The sequence below is a fragment of the Vicugna pacos genome, unplaced genomic scaffold, assembly GCF_048564905.1.
Source record: "Vicugna pacos unplaced genomic scaffold, VicPac4 scaffold_20, whole genome shotgun sequence".
NCBI lineage: Eukaryota > Metazoa > Chordata > Mammalia > Artiodactyla > Camelidae > Vicugna > Vicugna pacos.
In genome coordinates, this window is record NW_027328741.1 from 77,045,433 (window position 1) to 77,067,733 (window position 22,301).

General features: G+C 41.9%; 1 protein-coding gene and 1 long non-coding RNA gene across 2 annotated transcripts in view; one reads left to right on the top strand and one right to left on the bottom strand.

Annotated features, from left to right (window-relative positions):
• The window catches only part of LOC140694031 (uncharacterized), a 540,346-nt gene that overhangs the window by 348,099 nt on the left and 169,946 nt on the right, over positions 1 to 22,301 (top strand). The gene's annotated exons all lie outside the window — the stretch shown is intronic.
• Positions 441 to 22,301, bottom strand: part of LOC140694019 (uncharacterized) — a 129,999-nt gene continuing 108,138 nt past the window's right edge. Inside the window, exon 6 of the mRNA XM_072957508.1 lies at positions 441 to 794. Within this exon, the coding sequence (XP_072813609.1) occupies positions 470 to 794 (325 nt within the window). The 3' untranslated portion in view covers positions 441 to 469. The remainder of the gene's footprint in view (positions 795 to 22,301) is intronic.

The following is a 22,301-nucleotide window of genomic DNA, read 5'->3' on the forward strand; positions in this document are numbered from 1 at the left end:
ACCATGGTCATGGCTGTAAAGCGGGAGTAAGTGTCCACACTAACCCTAAAAGGATCTCTCTGAAACAAAGGCGGATTCACTTTGAAATGTCTGTAAACCGGCGGGCTGCATCTCCATCCCCCCTTGGCTACAAGACAGACTTCTTCCTTGCTGATCCCTTTCTGGATGTAGGGAAGCAATCCGGCACAAAGCCAGGGTGGACTGGCCTCCAGGTAAACTTACCTGCTGTCTGTGTCCAGTCCCATGAAGGCCTCCTTCTCAAACGGGATGCAGGGGAGGGGGATCTTGTCCCCAGAATTCTTGGGGCCACCATCCAGCCACTTGGACTTGAGCAAGATGAAGAGTGACTCAGTGAAGTCCTCGATCCTCTTCTCCACCACCCTGCAGTCCTCTAAATTTGAAGGCAACGTCGGTGCGCGGCTGCTCGACTTCCTCCACATGCAGTACAAAGACAAAGAGCTGAGAGTCATTATCGAGGTGCCATACAGTACCTCTGCACGTGGAGCTTCTCCAAGGCCTTGGCAGAGATACAGTCGGTAATGGTGACAAGGCCCACGACCTTGCAGTGTTTCTGGAAGACGCTCCACCGATTCTCGGGCACATAGCGGTGCCTGTAGTGGATACAGAGTGTCCACTGGGAGCCACATGGGCTGATATGGCTCACCGAGGTGAGTAGCTGATAGATGCAAAAGAAATTCTCCTCTGAGATGATCTCCATGGTTTGGACTACAACGGGAAGAGTCTGGTGGTCCTCAGCACACTGCACGTAGTCAGGGATGCTCATGTTGCAGGCCCTGCCGAGACAGGAGAGGAGATCGAGGTACATACTCTGCTGTGTGCTATGGGCCCATCTGGGTTGCGGTGACCTGGTGTGTACCAGACAGAAGGCAAGGGAAGCCAAAGCAAATCCGGGGGTACAGTTTGTCCTCAGAGTCTGCACATGGCTACTGTAGCTCGGATCACATTACCCAGTTTTTGGTCTAGGCTTCCTGCCCCTGCAGAGAAGTGTCATTTCTTATTTTATATTTCCAAGCACCTAGCAAGGCTCTGATATAAAGTCACTACTCAAAAATGCTGAATAAAGAAATGAACAAAGGATATGCTTTCCCCAAACCCCTTCAGCAGAATATAAAGAAAAGGACCACAGTAGGATCAAAAGATCTGGAATTCTATTCAATTTATTTGAACCCCTTAGCTTCATAGTAATGGATAAGAAAACTTGCCTTGGGGTAGAGGGTACTGTTCATTGGTGGAGCACATGCTTAGCATGTACGAGGTCCTGGGTTCAAACCCCAGTACCTCATTTTAAAAAATTAAACAAATAAATACACCTAATTTCCCTACTGAAAAAGTATTTTTTAATTCAAAAGTCAAAAAACACCTTGCAATTGACACAACATTGTAAACTTGACTATACATCAATTAAAAAAAATCCTTGCCTTTCAAGAATATATCTGGATTACGGATGTTTGCAAATGTAAAATGCGTAGGGTACCACCTGCATAGAAAGTGGTGACTGTACAAATGTACTATCCCCCCTTTATGAGCTATTCTTCCTTTGGGGGAGTTATAACCTCTCAGAGCTAATTTTCTCAGTTTAAAAAATATAAACATTACCTTGTTCTCAGTACTGCTGAAGAATCAGATAACCCTAAGAAAGCATCTGACCCACAGAATTTACTCAATAAATGTTTTTTGAATGAATGAATAAACAAGCAAAGTGAATGCTGCTCCCTGCCAAAGACCATCATAATGATACTTCCTGGAAATCCCAAGCCCACGTTCACCAGACTCTGCACTAACAATGTGGGTGACCTGGGCAGGCCTGTGTGCTTCTCTAAGCCCCAATTTAATCGTGGATAGAAATGAGGGCAATAACACAAACCTCAAATTGTTAGTGAGTCAGTAATGAATTGTACCCCAATATTGCAAGATGGAACCATTAAGGAAAACTGGGCAAAGAGTCCATAGGCCCTCTCCATATTATCTCTTACTACCACATGGGAATCTACATTACATCTCAAAATAAAAAGCCTAATTTTTTAAAGAGGTTTTCGAGGTTAGGTGAGCTCACTGTCTCAAATAAGGAACACACAGTACAAATAGGACAATGCCCAGCCCATGAGATACACTCAGTTAACATTCCCACTGAGCCCACTAGTCCCTCCAAATTCTAATGGTGTCCACTTCCAAGAGCCCATGTGACCATCCTTGTTCTAATTTTCTATTTGTAATTTTTTTCTTTTCATTAAATAGAAACACCCAATTCCATAGAATTCTTACCAGATATCATGATGGCAGCCCTTCAAAACCTGACCACAGAGATCATGATGGCAGCCCTTCTTGGTGAAACAATAAAATGAATAGCCATTTTCACAAGACCTCTGAGTAAATCTACTAGGGAACTTCATCCTGGACTGAGGAAGAGGACTAGGGAGGAGGGGGCATTCAGGGGCACAGAGAATCATGGGCCACCTGTCCCACGATGGACTTTAGACTCACCCTCACCCTTCAGGAACTACTAAATACACACAGACAGAGTGCTATGGACAAGATTTTTTTTTTTAAACAAATCCCTGAATCCCTAGCAGGTCTTGTTTCTACCCATACACAAATGGCTTATGTGCATAATGTTTCACAAAAGCCTTAAAATATTATCACCCCAACTTGACACATCAAGAAACTGAGGTAGAGAAGTTTATCACATTCTACAAGATTAGAGAGAGGCCACGTCAGACACCGTATTTAAATCCAAGCCCCTGCTCCAGTGCTCACACTAGAAAGTGTGACATACTGCCCCTTTCCTGCCCTCTCCCTGCAATCAATCTCTGAAGAGTCTTTTCTGTGTCACCTGGAATCACAATCACATTCATTTTCCACAAAGAGCTATGTCACTCCTTGGAGGACTTTTCAAAATCTAAAGGGTTGGTTTGAGAGGAGAGATTTGCATTTTCTGTTTCTCAAAGGAAACATGGCTTTAAAAGAAACTGAAATGTAGTTATCTAGTCTAAGCCCTCATTGTGCAGAGAAAGAACCGGAGGCTCAGAAGAGATGAGGAAAGGGCCTTATTAACAAATATTGCCTCAGCGCAGCACCAAGCCAGACCTGGCACTTCTAGGGGAGGATCTGGAAGGCCCAGGAGAATGAGTGTTAGAAAACAGAAAGAGAAGAAGCATACAAGGCCCCGTCTCTTCACCACCATAACATGAATTTCCACCAAATTACCCAGAATGGGTGCAGCAAATATTAAGTTTGTCAAAAGAGGTTATAGAATTCTCAACCATAGTGGAAATTCCAACATTTACTGTGCTTTTTTCCCAGTTCAAGCATCAATTCAGTGGGCACTCTGTACCAGGGACTACACGAGGCCTAGGGTTCTCCCAAATACAGATCTCTATTACCACGTGTGCAAACCACATTAAAGCCACCAGAAGAAAAGCGCCCACAGATAAGATGGAATTACTGAAACTGAAAGCAGCAAAAGAGCATATATTACTAGGAAAAACGGTGCTCCTAGTAATGGACTCAAGGACATAGAAAGCAAACTGTGTTTAGCAGGCAGGAAAGGGGGGATTAACAGATACAAATTAGTAAATATAAAATAAATGACAAGGACCTGCTACATAACACAGGGAACTATATTCAATTTCATGTAGTGATTTATACTAAAAACAATCTAAAACATATATATATACATATGCATATGTTTATAACTGAATCTCTGCTGTACACTTGAAACTAACATTGTAAATTGACTACACTTAAATAAAAAATAATTTTAAAAAATAAGTAAAAATAAATGCAATGCCATTAAGAAAAAATAAAAGAACCCTCTAATCCCCTTAACTGTAGGTGGTCGAGAAATCTAGCTGCAAACACCAAGTCCACTGGATCACTCCAGCACTGGCTGTCACTCTTTCTGACCATCAGAGAGTCACTTGCTTCACTGAGGTTACTTTTCTCTTCTGTGAAAGGCTACAGTTGCAACTAACGATGCATAGAATCTCATCATTCACAAGCCCAAAAAGTAGTGAGGACTTCCCATGGGCCAGTCACTGGTCAGATGAAAAGATAGGGTCCCAGATATATTCATGGGTAGAAGAAGTTTATGCCATAAAGGTATAAATTCTTCCTGTTTTGATAGACAGATTCATTTCAATTCTGGTTAGAATTCCTACCAGATTTTTCTTGGAATATAACAAGTTAATTTATGGTCAGGAATAGCCAAGAAATTTCTTTAGAACCACCACTTGGGAGGGGTGGATAGGTCATTCATTTCGACTGCTCTTTCTGAAGTGATGAAAACGTTCTGGAATAATAATGCATGCACCACTGTGAATATGCAAAAAGCTGCTGAATTGTACCATTTAAATGGATGGAATTCATGGTGTGTGAACTATATCACAATAAAACTGTCCTATGAAAATTATTTCTTGACAATTATTTTTCAGTTTATACACTAGTCTGTCCCACAATTTAAGAAAAACAAAAAACCTAAACAAGCCAAACTATGCCAGGAGCACTTTAGGATTGCAATATCCCTGGGTCTCCAAGGCCTCTGGTGGTGCTGTTCCTCTTAACACACACTAGCTGGGCTGGGCTAGTTAGGGACTGTAACTATCTTTTTAAAATCGACAATCACTCCTTTCACCCTGGGAGAGGGAAGGAAGGAGGATGTCACAGCCTCATGCCTTCAGCACATTTTTAACAGAACCAAGCCCTGCTTTCACCACTGCAATCCCTCTCACTATAAAAACACGTGACATCAACAAGCACCTCCATCATAACACCTGAAAGTGTTCAAGGTACTTACCTGCGGCAGAAACATGGAGGGGGGAGACAGAACCTCGCTTAGCAGTGACGCTCCCTTTTCCCAACTCCACCAGGAGAAGCTGGGCGTTAGAGCCGGAGGCTTTCAGCCCAGGGAGCAGCGCCCACGCCACAGAGCTGGTCCTCAGGGAGCAGGAAAGGGAGAGCAGGGCAGCCCCGGGGTCGCGGGGCAGGGAAAGCGGGGAGGGGGACGCGGGCTGCAGCCTCGCTCGGAGGACAGCCCCAGCCCCAGTCCCAGGCGCCCGCCCCCGTCCGGGTCCGCAGACCCCGCCCGCCTGGGACACAGCCCGCCCAGGGGCGGGGACGGGCCGGCGGACTAGGAGAGGAAGCCCGGGAGGAGAGGACTAGCGGGAGGGAGAGGGGAAGGGGACGCCAGCCACGGACTGAGGGGATCCCGGCTGGGTGAGAGGTGGCAGGTGCACACCAGGCCCTGGACACTGTGGCCGGGGCGCCGGGGCAGGTGGCGCTGGCAGAGGGGTCTGGCCTGAGCAATTCATCTGAACACGGGCTGACTAGCGCCCTTGGGGTCTGTGACAGGCGGACCGCCCTCCCGCAGCCACCTGACCCCTTTCCTGGGAGCCCCCCACCTTACAATTCCACAGTCAGAGGCCCCGGCCCCAGGCAGGAAACAAAGGCCTACCGGGCGACGTAGTTGAGAAGCCTTTGGGCCCGATCCCCGGCTCGGATATGAAGCTCCCAACCAGCGGACCACTTGGCACTGACTGCGCATGCGCAGGAGGGCCAGCGATCCTCTCTGGGTTCTGTGAGAGAAGGTGGGACAGTGAGGGAGGGAGAAGATGGGAGCGGGTGGAGAGGACGGGAAAATTGGAGGGATACAGATGGACAGGATGAGCAGAGAGAAGGAAGGGCTCTGGAGAAGGGAGTGTCTTAGCGGAGTTGGAGAAAAAAAGCTTTACCTCTGGGGCACCCCTAGGCGGCAGACCTGCCTCTGTACCCTTCTGTTACCCTTCAAGCCCCGCAGCTCAATTTTACCACCGTGATCCAAGGCTCCGTCCGATGCTTCTGCATTAACCCTAGGGAGATCACACCCGTTGCCCCCACGCGGAGCTGGGTTTTCTGTTGCTCTGAGAACCAAGCACCCGCAGGTGTTGTCGCTCAGAACTACCTTGGGAAGAGCACATATTCCCCTTTTACACGCTGGGAAACAGGCAGGCAGGATCTCTGCCTTAGCTCCACTGTCCCAGGTGTTGGGCTGGCGGGGAGCGGGATGGTACAAGATCAGAGCCCCAGACAGAGCAGACTGCCTGAGTGTTGGTGCATAGTCCCCATCCCTCCTGGGTAAACCATACCCACCCTAGTGGAAACATCAAGGGCTCACAGTAGTTCCCTGGGTGTGGGAGAGCTGTCCTCATGTGAAGGAAAAGTCCAGCTGGGCTAACAAGCTAAGTCACAAATCTAAGTGTGATAAGTGTCAGTTTACTGATCTAAATTATGCTGGGCTATCTCGTAAATCTGAAGTTTACTGTCAGTTTATTGGCCTAACAACCTAACTCGTAATTCCAAGCTCAACAAGTGTCAGTAATGTGATCTGTTACAAATTGATAAGCTCCAGTGTACTGATTCCTTGCTTTTTGTTCTTTGAGCCTTATTGGCTAATCCCCCCTTACTTGTAATTAAGCCTTTAAAACCTCATGTGCACGTCTTGGAGGTACTCAAAACTTCGGAGCCGAAGCCCCTCTGAGCCCACCGGCATAATAATTCTGAGTACTCCAACACTCCGATTGGTGCTTTTTTCTTGGCTGGCCTGTTTCCATAACACTCAGCTCCAGTGCCCAGCTTTCTAGGTAGATAGGAGTGTTACCAAGTCCAAATTCATTCTCCTCAGTGCAGGACAGGCCAATAAGTTGGGAGACCAGATGTTGGGGCATGGAATAGCAAGTTTCTGTAGACCTAGATGGCAAACTAATGTCCTGGAAAACCATCTCCCCAAGTCACAATTCAGGCTCCTTTCCTATGTGCTTGGTTAGTGCAAACTTCTTAGTGTAGGAATTCCTTCTTGTTAGAATCCTTTGTTCTTGCAGCTATCTGCGTGGGTCAGATCCCTGTAAACCTCCAACAAAAGAAACGTTATTTTCTATTCTGCAATTTGCTATCATTTAATGAATGAAAAAGTGTTAAATATCCTTAAATGTCAGAGCCTTCAGAATAGGGTCTCCTGTTTATTTCAGGCTCTAGGCAACATTGTTTTACAAGCAAGATGAAGCCTAGGTGACAGAGCACAGGGTTAAATTCAAAGGAACAAATCTAATATGGAGTCAGATTTGTTCTGTTATATTACACGGCCAGAAGCCACTTGAGGATTTAAATCCATTTAAGTTAAAAATAACTAAAATTTTAAAGGAATTTACATACATAGGTGGGAATGTGCAAAGCATATCTGGAAAAGCACCCAAAGGATAGTAAACAGAGGCATCTCCAGAGAGGGCTGAAAGAACAGAGGATGAGGGAAAACTTCTTTCACTTGTGTATTTTTGTGCTCTGTTTGAGTTTTTTTTAAACCATTTCCTTGTATTTCTTTTTCAGATAAAAGAAATGTGTAATGGAGCAAAGGAGTAATTAGCTTAGCAAATACAGCAGCCATGGAATCACTAGTCATCACTTTTGATTTAAGCCAGAAAGCATTTTTTGACTCTCTCCAATGTGCTCTGTCCTGTTTTAAGACTTCTATTAATATTATTATTATTATTATTATTATTATTATTATTATTACTATTACTACAAGTACTACTACTATGACTATTACTATTATTACAATTATTTTATGAAATAATAACACGGTTTACCTCACCCCTGCCCATGGCTGGTGGAAAACCAACTGAGGTTTTCTTGAGTTGTTTTCCAAGGAGTAGAGATGAGTTTATAAACAGAACACATCTTCAGGGCAAAACAGGCAGTGTGCATTACCAGCAGGCCAGACAGCAATGAAGGGTTTTCAATAGAGGCACCCAGAAGCTGAGAGAGAAAGCCTCCAGGACACTACAAAAAGCTGCCCAAACTGCCATCTCCATGGTACTACTGAAATAGGAAAGAACAAATCTGACTCCATATTTGATCTGTTTCTTTGACTTTAACAAAGCCAAGTTAATATGCTCCGGTCTTTTCATTGGTTATGATGTCACAGAGGAAACGGACAGGTCAACAAGGAACCACTCTGCCGTGATCACGGAGCCGGGGAAAGGGATGGGCTGCAAGATGTATGAAGCAGCCACAACTGTGCCCGTGCTTCTAGGCAGGTATCCAAAATCGCCTCGACAAGGTGTCAAACATTTGTGCCCATGTCCTCATCAACAGACATGTATTAAAGACAAATGGAAACATATAAAAGGCCAATACCCTTGCTGGGTACACCGTCCAAAGAACAAAGTCTCAGTTTGACAACTGGCCATCTCGGTTCCATGGGATTCATTCTTGGAGAACCTTAAAAACCACTCTTCTGTCCTCAAGAATTGCTGCATATTTGTCCTATCTTTGGCTCAGGGATGCAGCACGTTCAAGTGAACTTTAATGTCTGCACAGATTTGACTGTCTTTTTCCAGGTTCACTTGTCCATTCAAAAGAGGCCTGAGCTAAGTCCATCCTCCGTAAAATCTAGTCCCTCCAGTGACAGCTCATTGAGCCTGCAATTAAAAGCCAAGTGAACAAGACTGTCCTCAGCTAAAAAGTTCACCCATCTTTCACTGTTTTCTTAATCTCCTCTCCTGGCTAATTGCAACAGACTAACACCTCCCTCCACCAAGATACCCAACTATGTCATTTTTCTCCCCAAAGAGAAAATAAGGTCCATAAAAGAGGAGACAACTCCATAGTCACCTCTGAATTCTTAGCATATAGTAATGTCAATAAATACAACTCAGATTATTGTTAGTTTCCTTTAAAACCTTTCTGGTTATTTGAATGAGACCTTGGAAGAGAGGTGTTTGCTGTCCAGTATCTTGATCCACAAGACTCTGGAGGCCTTTTTCGGAATAGCTGTTCACTGATTCATTCAAAACACAACTTATCAATCAAGGAGTAGCTGTGCTTTTCTGCCAGGAGTTTGTGGTCACTCTCATGCCAGAACAGCTTTAAACTATATCCTTACTTTGGATTTGTTATTTTTCCCCTCTTCCAACAAAATTGACTTTCCTTACTTTCTTGTCTTGAGGAATTTTTTTTTCCTATTTCACCCTTTAGTAAAGCAAGATTCTCAGGATGGGCTTGGCCCATTATATGATCACCCATCCAACTCCTAGTGTGAGAGGTCTGGGGCTCACATCCTTCCCTCCTGTCAAGGCAACTGAAAATCAGTTCAGGAGCCAACCAGCACACCACGGCTTCTAACGCTCACGTATCTCTCAGAAACCCTGCTTTCTCGTTTGTCTTGGCTTCTGAGAATTTTCCCTCACTTTCTTGACAATGAGTTGTGCAGCTTGAAAGATGAGGAAGGAAGGTTTTATTTCTCAATCAGCATTTTAAGGAACTTGTGTAATGAAGGTTTTCAGGAGTTTCTAGAACCCTCCATTGCCGAGACAGAAAACACACTAGACATTTTCTAAATTTAGTTCTCATGTGCATTTTTTCTTTGCTTTTTTTTTCTTAACTGCTAACAGACATTTTTTAATTAAAAAAAAATAAGGCCCCAAAAAGAATAGAACACTGAAGGGGCAAACAAAATTAAAGGGCAAAGACAGAAAAATGATAACTACTCTACAAAGTTAATATAATACATACACTATGTATCAGATCAGCAATTCTCAGTAACAGCTAATTGAAACATGACCATGAGGTAAAATTTCTCTCCTGTCAGGACATGGCCAACAGAAAATACAATTAAACCAACAAACTAATTTCCTAAGTCTGGCGAGGTACAGAAGTCTACAAGCTAAATGTGTCTTATTCTAGAAAAGAGGGAGTCTCACCAGCTCTTTTCTGTGGAGCCTGAGCCCACGGGAGGACGGTGAAGTGAGCTCTGTAAGTACCCAATTAGCAAAGTGAGTGATGAATAATTAGACGTGAGCTTTGATGACAGTGATAATACTACTATTCGTTTGTCCTTTAAAGTATGACTTCACGTTCAGTGATCAATACTTCGGCGTCTTTAGGAGTTGAGATTTTAGGAAAATGCACAACCTGGGCCCAGATCTCCTCTTTAAGCTCGTGACACTGCAGTTAGTTGTCTCAAAGGCAGCTCCAACTCCACATGCAAAGAGCTGACTTCACGGTGTTCCTCCCATAGCCGTCCTTACCAGGGCCCCTGGTCGGAGGGTAAGGTCTCCCTGCGTCTCCCAACTCAGACCCATCACTCACAGATGTGAATGGACCCCTCCTTCAGGGACCAGATATCCTCAGACACCGAGTCCCACTACCCTCAACTGACCTACCAGATACTCACTGGCACTCACTCAGCACTGACTCTCTGCTGGAGACCACGCTGCACACTGCACAGTGTATCTCACTGGATCTCCACAATAGTCCTGGGAATTGGGTACATCACTGCTTCAATTGATTAGATAAATTGTTTCACTTCCTTGCGTGTGTCCTTCAAACTGACACGGCTACTAAGCCACAAGCCTGGCCCTGAAAACCACTTGAAAATTGGACACTGCTACACCTCGCAGCCACCCTACTCTGACTCATCACATCATCTCCTGCCAAGCCTTCTAAATGTTTCCAAACATTCTAGAAGACAAATATGAACTATGAGAGCACCCCACTCTCCTACTTAAAATCTGTCAATGATGGTTCACTCCCCTTAGGAGAAAGCCCAACCAGGCCTGAGCACAGCCTAAGGCCCCAGCATCCGCTTTCCCTGCACGGCCACGCCGCCTCACCCACCACGCAGCTCTACACGTGCCGTGTCTAGGACAGGGATGCTGACTCCGCACAACCCAGGGCTTGTCTCACTCGAACAATGATCACCTTCTTCAGTGTTCATCTTCTTCATTGCTGACTCTCACAAAAATGTTTTCTCATGATGAATCAATATCTTTTTCCTTACAACTGCCCATCATTAATAATGAGCTCCCCCCAAAAGAGAGAAGACCTAATTCTCAGTCTCCTTATCTGTAAAGTGAGGATAACAAGGAAATATGTGAGGTTCCAAGAGAAATAATATTCATGTGAGGCTGAGGGACAATTCCATCATACAGTAAGCATTCAATATGTGCTTACTTAATATTAATAAGAATATATTGCCTTCTAGCAACCTTCAATCAATGTTTTATGACTTTGTCCAACAGACTACTGACAAACTGTTGGACGAACCACTTTGAGCAGATCAGCACAAGCATACTGGGAGAGGTAAGTGCTGACTCCAGTTACAGCTGCAGCCACCCAGCACTACAGGGCGGGGGCAGTTTGCTCAAACTCTTACATGTTGCTTGAGCATTTAGTTCTCATTGTAGAATAAAGAGAGTTGTTCTTTAGTCAAAGCTCCTGAAACATAAATCTTCAAAGATTGATGCAAATTAGGTTTCAAGTACAACACTCTCACTAGAATTTATTTGAAAATTATAGTCTTAGCTACTCTGCACTTCAAAAGGGCATAATCTTAATGTATCTGACTAAATACACTGAAAGGGTTGTTTAAAAGTAATTAAGAAGAAGCCATTCAGAATAAGCTCTCAGTATCATCTGCACAAAGACCCACCCAAGGGTCTCATTTCTCACTTCCACATAGGTGTTTTCAAGTAGCTTACCTTGGGTCTTGGTTTCTTATAACACGGGGCGGGGAATAGTTGTGGATAGATTTATGTAGCAAATATATACCAAGGGTATTTGTTGTGAAGGAATTCTACAAATAAGAAGATTGATACATAGTCCCACCCATAAGAAATTCAGCCTTTCCATTTACAACAGCATTAAAAATAAAGTGAGAGATACATTTAACAAAAGTTTACAAGATTTGTACATTGAACTTTTTGAAGTATCACCAGAATAAATTTTAAAAGATCTACATATATGGAAGACATCCCATTTTCATGGAATGATTGACAATATTATTAAAAATGTTAAGAATCCTCAAAGTGAACTATATATTCAGTGGAATCCCTATCAAAATTCCAGCTGACTTCTATGCAAAATTGAAAAACTGATCCCAAAATTCACATGGACGTGCAAGGGGCCCAGGACAGCAAAAACAACCTTGAAAAAGAAGAGTAAAGTTGGAGGACTCACTTTAAAGTGTACTAAAATGCTATAGTACTAAGTCAGTATGATACTAGCATAAGTTTGGATAAATAAATCTAAAAGACACAATAAAAACCCACGGGGAAAAACTTACATTTACAGACACTTTTCCACTAGGGGGCCAAAAACACTCCATTGAAAGAATACTCCATTCAACTAATGGTTCAGGGACAGCTGGGTATCTGCAGGCAAAAGAATCAATCTGGAATCTGAACACCCATATTTTATATAACAAATAAATTTAATTGAAAATAGATCACAGACAGAAATGTAAAAATTAAACCTATAAACTTTCTAAAAGAAGACACAGTATAAATCTTTGTGGGCCTAGGATAGGCTTTGGTTTCCTAGATACAAAACCAAGAGCACAAGTGATAGAAGGAAAAAGCAGATAAACTGGACTTCATCAAAACTAAAACCTTTTTCTTACAAAGGACATCATCAAGAAAGTGAAATGACAGGGGAAAAGGGTATCTCAAGTCAGAGAGTGCGTGCTTTGCAAAAAAATAAAATAAATCTTTACATCTAACTACCTCCCTTGTAAAGAAATTGTTTTAATGTTTAAAAAAATATAGTTAAAAGACAATGTGCAGAATAGAAGAAAAATTTTGCAAAGCATGTATCTAATAAGAGAGTAGTATCCAGGATATATAACGAATGCTTTCAACTGAGCAATACAAAAAAAAAATACACCCAATTTTTAAATTTACCACGAATTTAAATAGATATACAAATGGCCAATAATCATATGAAAAGATGCTCAGCATCATTGGGAAGTCAAAAACAAAATGAAATCTCATTTTACACCCACTAGGATGGTTATAACCAAAACATGGACAATAACAAATGTCGTTCAGGAGGCAGAGAAACCTCATATGTGGCCAGGGGAAAGGAAAAATGTTGCAGCTTCTTTGGAGAAGTCTGGTATTTCCTCAAAAGCTTAGAGTTATATGTCTCAGCAATTCCACTCCTACATATAGAGTCATCTCTCAATATCCTTGGGGGGTTGGTTTCAGGAACCCCACACCCTGGATACCATAATCCAAGGATGTTCGAGTCCCTTTACAACCAACCATCTGGATTCATGTAGTGGAAACTACAGATATGGCGGGGCAAATGTACAGCCAACAGAATGAAAACATATTCTCATAAAAAATTTCACATCAATATTCATAGCAGTATCATTCAGAGTAGCCAAAAGTTACTAACAATATCCATCCATCAATGAACGGATAAACAAAATTACCAAGAATAGGCCCACAAACTTTTGGTCATTGAAACTTTGACAAAGGAGGTGAGAAAATACAATGGAGTAAAGACAGCCTCTTCAGCAAATGGTGTAGGGAAAACTTAACAGCTGCATGTAAATCATTGAAGTTAGACTACTCCCTCACAGAATATACAAAAATGAATACAAAATGTGTTAAAGACTTAAACATGTAGACAAGACACTATAAACCTCTTAGAAGCAACCATAGGCAAAACATCTGACATACATCTCAGCAATGTTTTCCTAGAGCAGTCTACTCAAGCAATAGAAAAACAACCAAAAATATACAAGAGGGATCTAATTAAACTTACAAGCTTTTGCACAGCTATGGAAACAGTAAGCAAAACAAAAAGACAACCAACCTATGGAATGGGAGAAAATATTTACAATAAATGAAACTGCTAGGGGCTTAATTCCCAGAATATGTAAACAGCTTTTACACTTAATAAGAAAAACATACAATTCAATTCAAAAATTGGCAGAAGTCCTAAAGAAACATTTCTCCAATGAAGACGTACAAATGGCCAGTGGCCACATGAAAAAATATTCAATATCATTATCAGAGAAATGCAAATCAAAACTGTAATCAAGTATCACCTCTCACCAGTCAGAATAGCAATCATTCAGAAGTTCACTGACAATAAATACTGGAAAGTCTGCGGAGAATTGGGAACACACCTACACTGTGGTGGGGATAGAGTTTGGTGGAGCCATTGTGGAAAAGTGTATAGATGTTCCTCTAAAGACATAAAATTGACCTCCCATATGAACCATCAATTCCACTCCTGGGCATATATCCAGAAGGAACCCTAATTGAAAAAGACACCTACACCCCAATGTACACAGCAGCACTATTTACAATATGAAGATATGGAAGCAACCGAAATGTCCACTGAGAGATGACTGGATAAAGAGGTTGTAGCATATTTGTCCAATAGACTACTATTCAGCCATAAAATAATAATAAAATAATGACATTGGCAGCAACATCAATGGACCTGGAGAATGTCATTCTAAGTGAAGTAAGCCAGAAAGAGAAAGGAAAATACCATATGAGATTGCTCACATGTGGAATCTAAAAAAAAAAATAGAAAGAAACAAAAAAATAAACTTATCTACAGAACAGAAACAGACACAGAGACATAGAAACCAAACTATGGTTACCAGTGGGGAGAGGGTGTGGGAAGGAATAAACTGGGAGTTCATGATTTGCAGATACTGAGTATGTAAAGAATAAACAGCAAGTTTATACTGTATAGCACAGGAGAATATATTTAATATCTTATAGTAACTTATGTTTAAAAAGAGGATGAAAATGAATACAGGTAGGTTCCTATTTAGCTGAAGTGTTGTGCTGTACACAAGAAACTAACACAAAATTATAAACTAACAAGACTTCAATGAAAATATTTTTAAATAGACCAAAAATGAAAAAAAAAGGAAAAGGATATTATCAAGCAAAAAGAATAAAGTACTGATTCAGGCTACAATTATGGATGAACCTTGAAATTTAATGCTAAAATAAGCCAGACACAAAAAGCCAAATAGTGCCCTTTAAAGTGAACTGTATCTAAGCGTTTATTGTACTACTCCTGTAAATTTTCCAGAGGTTTGAAATCTATCAATATCAAAATAAAATGTATTATGCATTAAAAACTTAAAACGCTTCCTCACAGGAGGGCTTTAATTATTAAATGCAGAAACGCATAAAAAGCTCTTGGAAAAACACTTTGCACGTCCACACACAGTCACTGCTGTCACTGCCACTCAGAGGGTGGTGACAGCGCTGATGAGAGCTGCCTCCACTCGCTCCCCTGCAGAAAGGAGTGAAGGCCTGAGCTCTGACAGGCAGGGTGAGCGTGAACCTGAGTCATACACAGCCACGTTCCAGACTCTGCGTTACCCAACTTTCTTATACAAACTGCAACATGTAATGTAAACACGCTAGAGGGATGTATCTTACAACACAGGGAATACAGACAATGTTTTACAGTAACTATAAATGGAGCATCTATTGTACACCTGAAACTAATATCATATTTTAAATCAGCTATATTTTTATGAAAAATTAAAAAATATTTTTAAAATGCTATCACTTTAATATTCAATTCGGTTTTTAAGTTACTACTAAACAGCTCAGAATGTATAAAAGCATTTAATTGTGCTGTTTGCTTACATATTTATTTACATTCAGCCTCTTGCTAAAAGAGAATTTAAACAATTCTGTTAAACACAGCTTAACAACCATAACAACAAAAAGGCAAAACTGAGAGTGAAGAGAAAATGAAGATTCAATACTTAAATGAAACCAGGGGGAAGTAAACTCATAAAAATGGATTCCATGAAGTCAGGGCAAGTGTTAAGGCTGACTAGAAATTCAGCTGTAGGATTCTTGGCAGCGAAACCAAAAAGAAAAGATGATGGGCCGGGTGGTAGAGCGTGTGCTTAGCGTGCACGGTGTCCTGGGTTGAAGCCCCAGGGCTTCCACTAACAGGTAAATACATCTAATTAACTGCCCCCCTAAAAGATCACCAAAGAGAAGAAAAAGAGAAATTTCTTTCCCAAAGAACCCTGATATTAAATTTGGATTAAATATTAAAAAAAAAGAAAAAAAGAAAAATTCAAAAGATAAGTGACACTGAAGGAAAACCACAGCTGGGCTAACAAGCTAAGTCACAAATCAAAGTGTGATAAGTGTCGGTTTCCTGATCTAAGTTTTGCTGGGCTACCTGGTAAATCTGAAGTTTAGTGTCAGTTTACTGGGCTAATAAGCTAACCCGAAAATCCAAGGTCAACAGTTGTCAGTAACGTGATCTGTTCCAAATTGATACGATTCAGTGTACTGATTCCTTGCTTTTTGTTGTTTGAGCCTTATTGGGTAATAGCCCCATACTTGTAATTAACCCTATAAAACCTCATGTGCACGTCTTGGAGGTGCTCAGAGCTTTGGAAAAGAAACCCCTCTGAGCCCGCCAGCGTAATAAATCTCAGTACTCCAACCCTCTGTGTGATTCTTATTTCTTGGCTGGCCTTTTGTTTCCATAACAACACAAGCGATAATGCCCGTGAGATAAATCTGGGGAGGCTGCTGTTAAGTCCCCATGTCTCACGTGGGAAAATCTGAAACATCTTTCTCACCACTCAGAGTCATCATAAGCCCACACCACACCTCCTGCTGTTAAATGCAGGAGCACGGTTAGGGCCCGGCCTTTGCTGTCTTTGTGTCATCACAGTGATACAGGATGGAAGGGGGAAGAGCACAGCCATTCAAGGAAGGCCACAGCAATTGACATCAAAATGGTGAAGGATTCAACCCCCAATAGGCCTTGAGGCTCAGGATGAAGAGATTTAACTTCTAGCAGATCTTGAGCTTCAGTAAACATCCATTGTAATAGTAACCTGGTGAATAACATGCCCCAGGCAACATGGCAGTCCCAATGATAGCCACAAAAGGTCAAAGGGTGGGAAATGGCCAACTCCCTAGGAATCCTAGCCCCTTGCCCTAAGGCTGGTCCTTCTACTTATTAGCATATGAAACCACCAAGCCCAAGAAAACAAGCAACACAGCGCCACCTCGTGGTCACCACTCTCTGTCCCTCTTTGGAGAAGACAGACCTTCTGTCTGTGGGGTGTGTACCTACTTCTAATCTGTGCATGAAACCCCAACACCTCGTGACGTTTCTCTTGCATTTCAATGTATCTGTCTGAATATATATACCTTTACTCAACACTGGCTTGCTCTTGAATTCTTTACTGCATGAAGTCAAAGAACAAAATCTGGTGGGGCACATCCCAGGGGCTCAACGAAAGCCTGGGACACAGCCCTTCTCATGCCCAACGTTTTTTATTCTTGTATCAACAGGACTGGGCTGTGAAGTGAGGCCTGAGGCCCCAGCTAAGGGACAGAACCAGCTTCCAGGGTTCCAATTTGCGGGCAGCCTCTCCTCCAGCTTGGGCCTTGGGGTCTGCCCGGTTCTCTGTGTTTCTCTGTTGTGCTGACTCCCCAGCCATACAGCGTACTCCTAGGCCTGTCCCCACAAAACCCTTCTCTCCAAAATACAAGCACGTCATGTCACAATCCTCTTGTTCAACCAGGAAATGTTCAGCCCACTTTTTTCCTCCCCAATAAATTACCCAACTGTCCTCCCTCCCATCACATCACTTCTTTCTTTGTGAGAACTCTGCACTCGCCACACCCCATCCTGAACACAGGTGTCTTGCTGGCTGTGACCGAGATGTTTCTTTCTCACACAGCAAGCGTCCTTTCACTTTCCCCTTGTTACCTTAAAAAAGCCTTTCCTGAGTCACCCACCCCTCTGATTATGAACTCACAATGTGCTGAAGTTGCAGTCACTATGTGCATACATCCCAGTTTTGGCTAGGTTTCCATCACAGGATCTTCATTAAGGAGCTGCATCAAGAAGTTATACAGGCTATTCTTACATCAGAGTGGAGGAACCTGCGAAAAATTTAAACGGCTTTGAAGAGAGTGTTAACCAGGGACAGAGATGTCGCGGGTCCTAGTCAAAAGTGTCATGAGGAAAAATGTTCTCCCAAGGCTCAGAGTGGCTTCTGAACACAGAATCCTCAGGGAGGAGGTGACAGGCAGTGATTAGGGTGGGTGATACAGGTTACGCTCCCCCAGCTGGGGAAGAATAGGTTTTTTTCTTGTTTTCCAAACAATTTCTTACTACCTTTTTCTCTTATTGCCACATACCATTTCCTACGAATTAAGCATATCGATGTCAGTCATTTGGGCCACTTGGGAGAAGCTACACGATGCCATTCACAGGGATGGGGCATGACAGCCACACCAGTCTAGGTTGAAAGACCAGTGGGGGTATTTGCAAGGTAATCACGGGCATGCAGCAAACTCCCCAGCTTCAATGACCTCATCTCAAAGCTGGGGTCAATAAAACTACCAAGCAAATTGCGTGAAGATTATGGCCAATGTTTACTAGTTAAGTGCCTGTGAAAGCTGCCGCTTAATGGGGAATGAGTACGATCAATGAGGCCCTGTCTACCTGCCCACACGCGCCCTGCCTTCCTGCCTTGCTGCAACAGCAGAACTTGTTTAGCTGAGATGAACACCCCCAGAGCAGCCCAGACGGGAAAGCTCCCAGCTCTGCACGGCGAGACGTGTTCCTTTCCTTCTCAGAGCTGATCACAGTTTGCTGTCGTATGTTTTTATGTTTATCCCTTTTGTAACTCCCTCTCCTCCGGAGTTTTTGCTCAAGCAGCACAGGGCCAGGTGTGTCTTGGGTCCTGCCGGATATTCTGGGCAGGGAAACAGCCAACTCCATATCTGGCTGTAGTGCTGAACGGAGAGAGCAGAAGGCCCAGGGGCCCATGCTGAACTGAGGCCCCTGCACCCAAAATTATGGTCTGACTTTGGGCAAATTACACAGTCTTCTTTACCCTGAGATTCCTCATCTGTCCATGAAAATAACTGCCCATGTCACACAGTTACAAGTATTAAAGGAAATCAACAAATTCACAACCTAGCCAAGGGGCTACAAGTGCATCCTCAAAAGACAAATGCTGCCTTTACGGCTCTGACGCACGCTAAGCGGGGCGGCCCCACACAGTGAACACTGCTAAGTGCCAGGGTGTTAAATGCTTCATGTGTGCTATAATACTCTTTAGATCTTACAACAATCCCAGGAAGAAATGAATATTATCATGCCCATTTCACAGATTCACCAACAGGTTGAGAGTATGCATTCTATTCCAAGGCCCTATGGTGAAGAAATGGCAATTTAAACCGGAATCTGGGCCCAGGCCTTGGCTCCATCTCTCTCCCATCCACCTGACCACTTGCCTATGAATTCCACCTGTCCAATATAAAAGTTTGCAGCCGGCCATCTCTTAAAAGCAATGTGTGCCACCGTTTGTCAATGTTGTTTAATTACCATAAACTGTTCTCAGAAACCACTACAGTAAAGAAAGTTGAACTTAAGGAATTCTGCATTGCGTTCTCCTGCAATGTGCAGGATCCCTTTCCTACACCTCCAAATCCAAGTGTATGCTTCCTCCATGTTTATGTTTGCACACGGCTTATTAAAGCAGAAGGTATCTGCAGTAATTCCATCTCGGTTGCTTTCCAAGTTTGCAGATTATCCATATTCGGTCTGTGAACGAAAATACTACAATGTGAATGAGAATACTGCAACCATGTCAGTCAACAAAGAATACTGATACCAAGTCATTAAAGGCTTCCGCCACTCCCCGGCGAGGACAGGCCTGCAGCCCAGCCACTGCAGCAACTCACAATGGTGCCCTCTGAGCAGACTCAGAATAAGAAAGGACGGGCTACTGGCCCGAGATAGCTAGGTGCTTGTCTAAAAAATGAATTCAGTGAGTCCTAATATTTGCTTCCTCCCATTCATACAAAATCACTAAATTCTTGAACTTGAGATACCTGGCTTTCTTTAGATAACAAGTAATCTTTTATTGTTCCAACAACCTGGTCTTTGTTGTAAAGCTCCTATATATCCTAGCTCTTCCTCAACCTCTTGGGAGCAGTCCCTCAGAGAGTTCTGAGAGACGGTCATCCTGGCTCGAGTCCTCCCGCCAAATAAAACATAACTCTTAACTTTTAGGCTGCACGTTTATTTCAGTCAACAGTTTTGGACACCATGAAGCACCACAGCAGATTTCTCTCCACCTGAACTCTCCAAGTAACCAGAGCCTTGGTACAAGCAGTGGCCCTTTGTGCTCATCCGCCTCCTCGGGGGGTCCAGATGAATTTGGCTGAGTCTCTCCTGGTTCTCAGATCTCACATATTGGTTGATGATCCTAAGTTTTATCTGGCGGTGTATCCAGGTACGTGGCCCTCCAGTTGAAAGAAACTGAGGTGAATTACCCACCCAGTGGAGACATCCCGAGTGGGTCCAAGTTGAAAGACACTGGGTTCAGGACTGAGTGGTTAGGTAAGAGGCTGGTCTAATGTTTTCCTCAATTTGGTTACCTCCATTGAATTTTTCAGGATAAAAGTAAAACTCTTATGAGGAAACTTTCAACTCCAAATTTTGGACCATCCTCCTGGCTGGTAACAGCATTCTCGGGTGACAGGGAATCTTCCAGGAGTGGTAGACACAAAGACTTCATGCCACAGAGTTGTCCCTGTGGGAAATCTTACTAGCAAATTTATTCTGAGAACCCGACCTTACAATGGGGAATAGAACTTTCAAAAAAAAAAAATAAAGAACAGAAAAGAAAAGAAAAAGAAATGACAGATTGCCAGTCTCCAAGTAAAACCCCAGCCAGATTTATGTACATACAAAACTTACAACATTAATCGGGAATAAGAAAAAAAAAAAACTCACTCTGGAAATAACCAGGCCTGATAAAAACATTTTTTGGCATTCTGAACTTATAAAAACAAAATCCCCTTTAGTGGGAACTTGGATTTCTCTTCCTGTGTCCTTGAAATGTAAACGTTTTATCTTTCTCTGGATGTTTTAAGTGTGTGCATGTAAGTATATATATGTTTAGTTTAGTTTTTAAAGGAAACCTTGGACTCTGCCATACAAAAGATTCAAGTATTGTGTACATACGGTGGCCACGCAAATAAATTGGGATTCTAAGCAATTCTTTGATTGTACCAATTTTCAGATATTTTGCCATCTTAAACTTTGTTGCATCAGCCTGGATCACGAAGGCTTTAAGCTTTTGGAGAGTAAACCTTTGAATTTTATTTAGGCAACACCCCGACTCTCATGTGGAAGGGCCTCTTCATCTTATTGGTTTAAAATCACTATATATATATATATATATATTTATATATATATAAATTGATGGCCATATGATGGATTTTTTAATTTGGAAAAACTTTTTAATTGGTGAAAGTTTAAAGAGATCTCATTATAAACGGCTGTTTTATTGGTACCTATTAAAATAAAGTTTAAATGCAGAAAATTATATCTAATGGTTAACCTAAGAACTCAGATATAAAAATATAACTGGTTTGAAAAGCTACATTTTTGTTTTTCCTTTCTGATAAATGTTTCTAGAGATGCTAATAAAAACTTAGTATAATTAATGTTAATTAGGTTGAATAACTGGAAAAAGGATTGTAAAAATGTCAAAAAAACAGATAAGTGGCTTATCCCAAAAGGATAAATATTTTTATATGGTTATTTTGAATGAGATCAATAAAATGGACATTTTTGGATTTACATACAGGGTTTTGATACTACACTACGTAAAGTTAAAAAAAAAGGGCCAAAGAGTTCACCTACTCCCCCCCAACATTAAAGTTCAAACAAGTCCGTTTTATTTACCACAGTTTAAAATATATTTATATGTAGACTGAAATACTTGATCAAGGATTGGGACAACAGACCAATTAATGAAATTAAAAATCGAGAAGGGCCTAAGCTCTTTGGCTGAAACTTGGGCATCCTAGAGACTTCTATAAAATTATATACAATGTACACCCACAAAAAAAAGGTTTCTGTCACTCCTTCTAGAAATAAGAATTATTGATTAAACTTAATAAATATAAAAATTAAAGGTATAAGATTTAATAAAATTGAGATAAAAGTTTGTGAAATTGGTATATTTAGATGGTCTTTATATAAACCTTTTGCTTATGTTGTGGGATAGATATGTTTCAGTGGAAAAACGCTTCCCCTTCTTGGTATTATAAGGCTGGGCACATGTCTGTCCCTCTGAAAATATTAATTGAACAAATTAAAGGAAACCAATATAGTTACTTGAGACGTCCAATATAACGTAAATCTAAAAAGTAATTTGAGTAGCTAAAAAAAAAATATAGGTTTACCCTGGGTTTAACTTATAACTCAAGGAAAAGAGACCTTAATAAATGTCTTATGCAAGCTTTGGAAGACAAAATAAAGAAAACCTTAGTTTTAAAACATGGAATTCTTTGTTTACAGCTCTTCTCACTGATACAAAAATGCCAATTAAGGAGATAAAATTGGGTCTGGGTGACAGAGCAGTTATCTGGGGACCTGGAAGAGAGTGTCTTTGTCTTGCAGATCAGAAA